The sequence below is a fragment of the Macadamia integrifolia genome, chromosome 6 (assembly GCF_013358625.1).
Source record: "Macadamia integrifolia cultivar HAES 741 chromosome 6, SCU_Mint_v3, whole genome shotgun sequence".
Taxonomy (NCBI): Eukaryota; Viridiplantae; Streptophyta; class Magnoliopsida; order Proteales; family Proteaceae; genus Macadamia; species Macadamia integrifolia.
In genome coordinates, this window is record NC_056562.1 from 35445128 (window position 1) to 35455596 (window position 10469).

General features: G+C 34.0%; 1 protein-coding gene and 1 pseudogene across 1 annotated transcript; both read right to left on the bottom strand.

The window, feature by feature from the left end:
* Nucleotides 1-410: 410 nt before the first annotated feature.
* Nucleotides 411-3288, bottom strand: LOC122082255 (heavy metal-associated isoprenylated plant protein 39-like). Its single transcript, XM_042649721.1, has 4 exons — nucleotides 3279-3288; nucleotides 1576-1607; nucleotides 1314-1389; nucleotides 411-727 (listed from the first exon to the last, which is right to left on the bottom strand). Exons 1-4 carry the CDS (start codon nucleotides 3286-3288, stop codon nucleotides 411-413), a joined length of 435 nt encoding a protein of 144 aa, XP_042505655.1.
* Nucleotides 3289-8720: 5432 nt separating this feature from the next.
* Nucleotides 8721-10469, bottom strand: part of LOC122082256 — a 9700-nt pseudogene continuing 7951 nt past the window's right edge.

Here is a 10469-nt window from a genome sequence, read left to right on the forward strand (position 1 = left end):
CAAGTTGACACGCCCACTACCATTTAAAAAAAAAAAAGAAAGGCAAAATTTTATTAATTTTACGTTACATGGCAAACCCTTTAAAAGAGAACAAAAGGGAAAAGCAATCAACCAACCCCACCCATTGTAAACTCGGACTTCCTAAGTTGAACTCCCACTAGGCACACTTTGGGCCACTCACACGGAGGTATTTAGTTCTCTTCACTGCTTTCAGTGAAAATTGAATGGTTCCCATTCAACCCCAGTATGACTCGGCCTATGCGGTTGTGGGGTCAGCATGGGACCACGGAACTAGTCAGACCGAAGTCTTGGACACTCGTCGTTAGCCAAAAAAAAAATCAACCAACCCCACCAATATCCCTAGGACCTCAACAGTACAAAAGAACCTTTTAAGTGAATCTTCATCCCAATTAAGATATAACACAACAAGCATTAGGGTTCTCTTCTGCGATACTCTCAAGATGGTAGTGTGAAGTCATGTAAGGATAATTATAACTACCACCCAACTCTATTGCCTTAATGAGCTCGGCGATTTTAACGGCGGCTTCATCCTTCTTTTTTTCTTCTTTCTTCTCTAGCTCAGGCGCCTTAGGCTCTTCCGGTGGCCCAATAAAGTCTATTTCCGTGTGCCAATACTTACGCAATTTCCCCACGATGTTTACAGGATCCATTTCTCCAATCACTGTCATTTTCTTCTCATTCATATTCATGGCAATGGAATTAATTCCTACAAAAAAAGAAAAAGAAAAAGAAAAAAGAAGTGTTAAATTCATCAACTTTTCTTGTTTCAAACCAATTGGTTCAAAGTGAGGTGATCTTGTGGCTGTTCTAATTAATAGTTGAGTCAGCTATTCTTGTGGACCACGCTGTGATATCATGTTAAAGTTTCTATCTTAAAAAATTGGTTCTTTAAAAATAGTTAGGGTGACTCACACTTTTCTTGTTTCAAACCAATTGGTTCAAAGTGAGATGAACTTGTGGCTCTTATAATTAATAGTTGAGTCAGCTATTCTTGTGGACCACGCTGTGATATCATGTTAAAGTTTCTATCTTAAAAAATTGGTTCTTTAAAAATAGTTAGGGTGACTCACACTTTTCTTGTTTCAAACCAATTGGTTCAAAGTGAGATGAACTTGTGGCTCTTATAATTAATAGTTGAGTCAGCTATTCTTGTGGACCACGCTGTGATATCATGTTAAAGTTTCTATCTTAAAAAATTGGTTCTTTAAAAATAGTTAGGGTGACTCACAGTCGATGTGGGATTACCTCAATAAAGGGTTGAAAAGCTAAATTTCAGAAAACCAATTTAGTACCTGAAACCGAAGAGGCTACCTTCATGGCCTTTTGCTTGGCTTTGTCATCATATAAGTTTAGACTCAACACCACTTTCTGTAACAAATACAAGAAGAGATTCAGAAGATCCAAGTCAGATTATTATTCAAACGTGATTTTTTGAATAAGGAGACTCCAGATATAGAACATGCAATCAACCATGATTCAGAACGGTAAGGTTTAATAGAAACGAAGAAGCATCTGAACTGAACTTGAGTTAAAGATAGAGAGAAAACTGATCACCTTCATTTCCCAATAAGTCTCAAATATCTGACCTGGAAGACAAGCAAGCATCAGGTACAGATCAAAAGTGGAACACGGGGACGATGAAACACCAAAAGGAAGGAAGGAGATTGAAAGAGAGACCAAGGTCGATTAATGACAACTGTGTATGTACGAACAAGTATGCTGGATTTATAACACAAGAAAGATCCTTTTTTTTCTCTCTTTCCATAAAAAATACGATCCAAAGATTTATTTATTTATTTTTGAAGTTCCAAAGAGTTGGGACCATTCAATAGAGGCCCTCCCCAATGAAGGCCTTTCTCAACTTTAAATTTTGTAGGATAATGGTTTATGGCGGCTTAGATCCAATGCTTTGGAACGTTTTGGCATGAAACTCAATATAAAATCATACACCTAGAAATGCTTCAAGGCATCAGATATGAGCAGTCACCTTTTTTGTGCAGTAGTTATGGAGAGTTCAACACCTCTATTGATGCTTCTTCGTATATATAATATTTCCTCACTTGAAATACTTTCTTCATTTTTTATTTATTTTTTTATTTTTTATATTTTTTTATTCTTTTAATTTTTAATTTTTAATTTTTTTTATCTTGATGAGACAACTTACTAGGTAAGCAATAGCATCAGCCGATTACATCAGCAGTTGATCTTTTTTAAAAGGAGAAAAAGAGGTTTACGGGTTTCTGAAAAATAAATTAAGGGGGAATTTCTTGTGTAATGAAATATCAAATAGTTGTAACCCTTTCTTGCATCTCACATTAAATCTGTTAGTTGTTACAATCTCTCTCTCTCTCTCTCTCTCTCTCTCTCTCTCTCTCTCTCTCTCTTATATGGTTACGTTCATAAGCGATAACTCTTTTATTTATAATAATTAAAAAAAAAAAACCATAACAGATAACTCAATCCGAATATTTGGGAGTTGGGACCAAACCTCTGGTTAAGTGTGTCAATCGGTTCGGTTCCAAATGACGATATGGTGGACCATAATCGATTCGAGAACCGACTCGATTATGTATTTAGATATTCAAACCGATTCAATTCGGTTTGGTTCGATTTCGGTTCTGATATTTGGTTTTAATTCGGCTTTGTATCTCAGTTTCAATTCATTTATGAAAAATAGTTTCACTTTTGAACCATGACTATGATGGACCAAAGGCTATAATGGGCTCAAGTTACCGACTTGGTTCTCCAATTTTTGTCTTACACATTCCATCAATCATAAAGTCTCTTCAAATAATCATTCAAAATCACCTATTAAAGATAATAAAACCCATCAAAATCGGATCGTAGCATGGCCAAAACATGTATCAGACTACGACCTACAGAATAAAATTGTAAATGTCATTCTCATGTAAGATCTAAGCTAGAATAAAAAAAAAAGCATAATAACATGTCCAACGTGCCCAACCTCCCCTAAGAGTCAAAAACTCAAAAAGGAATATGGAAAATCCCTCCTAAGTCTTAGAGAAAATAGGATTTTTTTTTTCATTTTTTGGTTTAAACTTTTAAGAGTAATTAGGTTTGGTTTCGGTTCCAAACCAACGGTTTTAACATCCTAAAATGAAACCGAACCGAACAAAACCGAATAGCAATACTCACATACCCAGACCGAATATGAACCTAATTTATTCGGTTCGATTTGGTCCAATTAATTGGGTTTGCTTTCGTTTTCGGTTTTGGTTTGAAATTGACACCCTTACCTTTGGTCATTGTGGTGAAATTTTTTAGAAGAAAACAAGGGAGATACGAATCTCACGAGAATAAAATAAGAGGAAGTATTTACACATTAGCATTGTGTAATGAAATAAAATACGCTAGCATCTTATTGGTCATTGTATTCTCTCTCGACATCTTAGTCATTATATATGTAACAATCCCATTCTTTCCATCACCACCACTATTACTATTCTCTCCTTTTGTCTATCTTCGGCTTTACTCATTACACCAACAAGCGTACGATCCTTTATCAGAAAAAAAAACAAAAAAACAAAAAAAAAACAAAAAAACAAAAAAACAAAAAAAACAAAAGAAAAAAAAGTTAATAGTACTAGTATATGAGGGTTACATTTTACAATTTCCACTAGATTGTAGCTTTACAACCACAACAAGGTCAGCAATCCTACTGTTTAGTGCTTTTTCCCCAATTCTAATCCGAGTAAACTTAGATTTTTCAATCAAAATCAGTTTGTAAGATTGATAAATTTAATGGGGAGGAAAGTAAGACTTTAAGTTTTTTTTTTTTTCATAGGCAGCGAGGATCCTATAAGGCGTTGAGATCTTCAATTATTAACTGCCATGTGATATATTGGTAAACATGTGATTTATTAATGTTCAAATCAAGTAGACATTTGTACATGTAGTCATCTAAGTCATGGTTTAATATTTAATACAATTTCAAGAAGTTTAGAATCATGTTTGGAATTTGGATGCCCAATTTTTTTCCTCACTAATTCTAATTCTCAAATTTCAGAATTTGTCCTTCATTATCACAAATTCTGCATATATAAGTTGAGGCATATAATGATTTTGGATCCCATAATAAATTACTAGAAAAAATAAAACTAAATTAAATAATGGGTGTTTGGGAGGATAGAATGGTAAACTAATAGTCCAAGATCATAGCAAGATTTAAAAATATGATAAATTAAATTGATCAAATGCCTAAAGCTAAGAAGATGATCGTCAAATTTTATATATTATTTATTAATTTTTTTTGGGAAGGGTTCAAGTTCAACGGCCTATTGGTTATTACCGGTAGATTAGACCCACACACAAGCAAAGAATTGACCCACAGAAGAATTAGTAGGAACTACGGATACACTTCTTGAAAAATAAGTAAATTGATGCAGACCAAACACCGATGTACTTAAGAAAAATTGATCAGGTAATCAATCCTCACATACTTACTCCATTAAAAACTACAAACCACCAGACCAAGGCTCATGTATAATCAAACGTAGTGACAGAACTAGTGCTTCTCTCCATGCAACTCGTAATGCAAGAGTGATTCTTACCCAAAAGAAAAGGTATTGCAAGAGTAATGGGAGCTCATGTTATCACTAAAATGAATTTTCTATCATATTTTATGATTTCTTTTGAAATAAAAAGATATTTGAATTAATAATTTTTAAAGCCCATGATTTTATCACATTATTATGAGCCCATGTTTCTAAAACTATCGTTGTGGGTGGCTTTATTACTATTAAGTTTGATAGAGTTCAGGCCTTAGGCCCATTATCAGTTTCCTAAAAACACCTTGTTAGTTGGGGGGTCAAAACAGGTCAATTTCTACAGCACTTGTCTGATGGGCTATTTGGCAGCCATGTGAATGACCCTTTCTAGTTTCTACCATAGTTTGGTGGGCCCATCAGTGGAGCTCACAGTGAATTTATTTACGAATTTTAAATATTTTGTCATGGATTTTGAATATTTTGTGTGCTTTATTTTGTCACGCAGTCCATTTGTGTATTTGGTAATGGATTTCCATTGGTTTCAATGCATGTTCTCAATAGGGTTGTTGTAATGCGTGGGGTTAAAATATAACAATTTTTTTCATTTTGATCAATAAGTTCATTAAAAATAAAATAAAATAAAAAGGGTGCAAGCATATTCTTTTCATTTTTAGTAAGGGTGTCAATTGGTACAACTTCGATTTGATGCACGAGGCAGGAGAAAGGGAGAACCAAAATTATACCGAATCAAAAACTCGAATGCATTTTTAATATAAAAACCCTACCAAATCTGCTAGGTTTCAATACAGTTTTTATTCAGTTTCTTAAATGGTTTCTTATTAGGTTAGATTTGACTTTAGTATAGTTTCATAAACCATCCCATATATAATTTATGAGATACATGTATATATCGATTCAGTTCAAGAATAGGAAATTCCATACAATTTAATTCGTACTGAACAATTTTACCTTAAACACCAATATCGTATTAAATAAGATTCATTTTCTTCATACTGAAACTGTATCTATTCTTATTTGTTACAATTTTAAACAATCGTTGTAAGTTTCAATATTCGATTTCGGTTCTAAAATTGGCACCCTTAATTCTCAGTCCTAGATTTGCATTCACTTTATTAATTATTATTTTCATCTGAATGAGGGAAACAGAGAAACTAAAGTCTTGGATTACTGAGTAAATTTGGGCTAATGCTAGCAAGTATCTTTTATATAGCATAAGCTGACTATATATAATTCAAGATTGTCTGGTGGAAGGGAGAAGTCATGTTGATCACATGGATAACAAATCAAGGGTTGGAGGATTGACCTACCCCTCATATTGATTAGTCAATCTGGATCAGGATAGGTTGAGTACAATGTTTCGATCAGTAATACAATGTTTAAATCAGTAATCTAGATATACATAATCAATAATAATTGTAATATTCATAGAATGTATATATAATTTTCTTAGATTGTGTTTGGTAGTCAAGAGAACAAAAGAAAAAAAAGAAAAAAAAGTATAAAAATTATAATATTTTCTTAATTTAAGAAATTCTCATTTGTATGTCCTAGATTATGAGAAGATTTTTTTTTTTTTTTTTAATTTCAAAATTCACATTGGGAACAGTGAAGTTTTCTATTGAAAAAAAAAAAAAAAATCTTTACTCTATTGCCTAGCCAAACAAGACATAATTTTTTTTTCCTTATCATTTCATTTCTATTATATTCTTTTCTTTTCGTTTCTTTTCTATTCTTCTCTTGATGACTACCAAACATAGCCTTAATGTTAAATATGCAGATTTTTTTTATATTGAATCTAAGAAAATAGCCGTATGTGGGTGTGGGTGTGGGTGTGTGTATGTATGGTCGGCAACTAGACCACATATGGAAACTTCTAACATAGAAAATACAAAAATAAATATCAAAATAAAAGAAGAAGAAGAAGAAGAAGAAGAAGAAGAATGAGGAGGGAAAGTACCTAAAAACGTTGTAAAAATGAGAAGAAAGGATTTGGTGGAAGTCAGAAAAATATGGCAATCCCAACCGAAGTTATAGACAGGTTAGCTTGAACTGAGTAAGAGAGATTTGTTGGATCATACTATGGTGCATGGTAGGGTATAAGTTTGGCCTTGTCAACCCGAGTCTACTTTGGCCTGCCTTGAGTCCAAACATGGCTTGGGCTGAGATGCCATGGTCCTAAAGGTGGGTTAGATTGGAAATTTTTGACTCTGAGTAAGGACCATTGGGCTAGGGTTGAGGCCTCATGCTAAGCCAGGCCTTATCCTCTTCTTCTTCTTTTACCTAGCAACCCTTGCATCTCCCTTCCCCCTCCTATGGTCAAGGCCAATCATTGTTAGACTAGCCTAACCCCCGAGGGTAGGTTAAGATTGAAAATTTTCAAACCTTGAGTCAAGATAGGATTAGGTCGGGCAAAAGTCGGGCCAAGTCTCGGCAAAACTAAAAAGGAACTTAAAGTTGAATTAAAGTATCCAAAAGCCTAACCCAACCAGACACTATTGCACTCCGACTGATAGTCAAACATGGCAACCGGCATATTTCAGTGGTGAGAAATCTATTACCTTAAAAAATGCTATTAAAGAGACCGACCATAAGGCATAGAAGAAGATGAAGAAAAATCCACTTTTGTACCATCATTTCACTTAAAAAAAAAAATAATGTGTTTTTATTTTTATTTTTTTGCAAAAATCATTTGTTGATGTTTCAAAACACTATTGACCAATCTCCTCATTGGAGAGGATTTAAATCCCATAATAATAATGTCTTTTTTATAATATCGGTATTTGGTGGCCTAATTAGATGGCAAAGAGTATTATGAATCCTGCTTCTATTCTTGTAAACACTTTATTTTAAAGAAATTATTAATTAAATTAATTTTGCAATTTGTAAGTTCGCTTTCAAATCAAAGCTCTATCACTAGAAAGAATTAATTGAATTTATTTTTATTATATGTCAATATAAAATTTCATTTTTAATTCTTGATCTTCATAAAGTGGTTTAAGAAATAATTACAACCTACTTAAACTAATTTTGCTTTAATGTTTTTTTCCATGCATGGAAAACGACCCCACTATGTGACAAACTAAAAATATATATCAAAAGTGGTAAAAAGTTTGTGCATGATGCATGGTGCATAGTGCATAAATCAACCGTTTGATCATAGTGCACAAACCCCTTCCCCTAAATGAATAAAAATCCAACCAGCTTCTTATAGAATTATTATTATTATTATTATTACTTTTAACGACGAAGGTTATGCTGACTCACAATCATATGGATCAAGTTATACTAGGGTTGAATGAAGACCATTCAATTTTCTCCGAAAACAGTGAAAAGAATTAAATACCCCCTCTCCTGTGGGAGTAACCCTAATGAGATAAGAAGAGTCAAACTCAGAACCACATATTTTCTGAGGCGAAGGTCATCCCTTATTAACTAGGCTACGCCTGGGGTTTGTTCAATATAGAACTCTAATCTAAATTAATTCCAGTTGACTAGTTCTTTTACCAATGAAGCATTACCCATAGAAGCCTAGCACCTTGAGTAATAGATTATCACCACCCTTTGACCCAAGTTTTGGAAGCTATATTTCTTGTTAAAGGGATCCATATTGAGGGGTATAGAAAAGGAAGAAATTTTTTTAACATGTTGCATCTAATTGTGCCTATCTTTCTCCTCCCAATAAAATGACCACCTTGCCTAAAAAAAATTAAAACATTACAAAGTCTTGTGGTCTTGTGATTATGACTTCACTAAAGGATTAACACACATGGATATGGACATATAAATTAAAGCTAGATAAAAATTTATAAGGATCCTCAAAATAATGAAAAACAAAACTCAAGATAATCTATTCCAATATTTACATGCTATATATACTAGATGGGGACTCTTCATCTAATAGTTTAAAGTTTTGAATAGAATACTTTACCATGGTTTGCAATTTTGATCTCGTACAATTCCGTGAAATACCATATTTAGGGGATGACACGTGTCTTGATACCAATGCAATGGTCCAGATCTGGTACAACTAATAAAACCTTAAATCAGTTAAGAGTCATTTAAACCAGATCTAGATCATTGTATTGGTATCAATACACGTGTCACCCCCTGAATGTGGAATTTCACAGAATTGTACGAGATTGGAATTGCAGACGATTTTTTTCCTTACCATGACATCAAGGCAGTTCAAAAATTTAATTAAAAGATAATCCAAACCAAAGAAGAATTTACAGTCATGTAATTAATACTTCACTGAAGGGTCCACACTTACATTCATACTTTCAAAATTTTATTTATTCACTTTCAAAAATTAATTTACTCTAATGGAAAAGACGTGGCACATGGTGTAGGTGCCATCATATGTCATCTTCTCTTCTTCTCTTCTTCTCTTCCTCTCTGCTTCCCCTTTGAAAAAGACCCTTTTTACCTTCTTACGTTTAATCTTATCATTGGTGTATGCCATTGAAATGCCCAGCCCAACCCTACCTGCCCTACCTTACCCTTTCCCCACCCTTTATTCTTCTTGTACGGAAGAGCATCAAATGATCAATCCTTCCAATTAAGAGATAACACAACAGGTGTGGGGGTTCATATCTGTGACATCCTCGAGGGAGTAATATGTCGTCCCATAGGGAATATTATAGGGATGACCACTCTCATGTCTCTCCTTCATTAACTGAATGAGCTCGGCGATGGGATCTTCCTTCTTTTCCTCTTTCTTGGCTTCTTTCTTGGGTTCTTCCTTCTTGGGCTCTTCCGGTGGCCCAACAGAGACTATAACCGTGTGCTGCCAAAGCTTCCTCAATTTCTCAACGATGTCCACAGGATCCACTTCTCCGATCACTGTCATTAGATGCTTCTCCATATCCACAGAGATAGAATTGATTCCTAAAAGAAAAATGGAAAATTATTAAATTCACCCCTTTTCTTGCTTTCAGGTCAGAAAAAAGCTTAAATTTTGGAAAACCCATTTGTTACCTGAAACGGAAGAGACTGCCCTCATGGCCTTTTGCTTGGATTTGGCGTCATATACTTCTACTTTCACCACCACTTTCTGTAACAAAAAGGGGAAGAGATTAGAAGATCCAATCAGATTACTTTTCAAAAGTGATATTCAATCTTACATATAAGGTTCTGAAAGCTCCAGAACTAAAACAGGGGAACGAAAATCTTCATTGAAATCAATCAAAATTATTGAAAAAGTAGTGGGCATCCACCACTTTCTGTAACAAATAGGAGCAGAGATAAGAATATCCGATCAGATTACTTTTCAAATGTGATATTCAATCTTACATATAAGGTTCTGAAAGCTCCAAAACTAAAACAGGGGAAGGAAAATCTTTATTGGAATCAATCAAAACTAATTGAAAAAGTAGTAGGCATCTAGTTTAAAGGACATCTGAACTGAAATAGTAAGAATTAATTAATAAGAATGAAGATTCTGAACTGAATTTAAGATAAAGAGAGAAAACTGATCACCTTCATTTGATCTCTTTTGAGTTTCAAATATCTGAACGGGAGGACAAGCAAGCAGCAAGCACAGATTAGAAGCGGAACACAGAGACGATGAAACACCAAAACGAATAAGGAGACTGAAAGAGAGATATGAAGAACGGGAACTTTGTGCGTAGCGATGTCTCTTCTAACGAGAAAGAGAGAGGGTCTGATGAATTTATAACACAAGAACACAGAGAAAGACTGATGAGCTCTCTCTCTCTCTTATGCGGACGTGTATAGGATTTGGACTAAAGAAAAGCTCAGTCTGACTCTTTGCGAATTTGGGCACGCTGTTTTGACCATAGTTAGCAAAATCGGATTCGGAAATTATTCGGGCTGAGAATTATTCGGAATAATTCGATTGATTAATTTAAGGATTCGGTCAAAAAAACTTATTGGGTTTTTTTTTTAATTGTTTTTTTT

Bases quoted from the DNA above. Each gene is read 5' to 3' on its own strand.
- LOC122082255 (XM_042649721.1), bottom strand. The intron at 1,390-1,575 runs GTGATCAGTTTT...TATTTGTTACAG, and splicing joins AGACTTATTGGGAAATGAAG to AAAGTGGTGTTGAGTCTAAA. The intron at 728-1,313 runs GTACTAAATTGG...CTTTTTTTGTAG, and splicing joins GGTAGCCTCTTCGGTTTCAG to GAATTAATTCCATTGCCATG.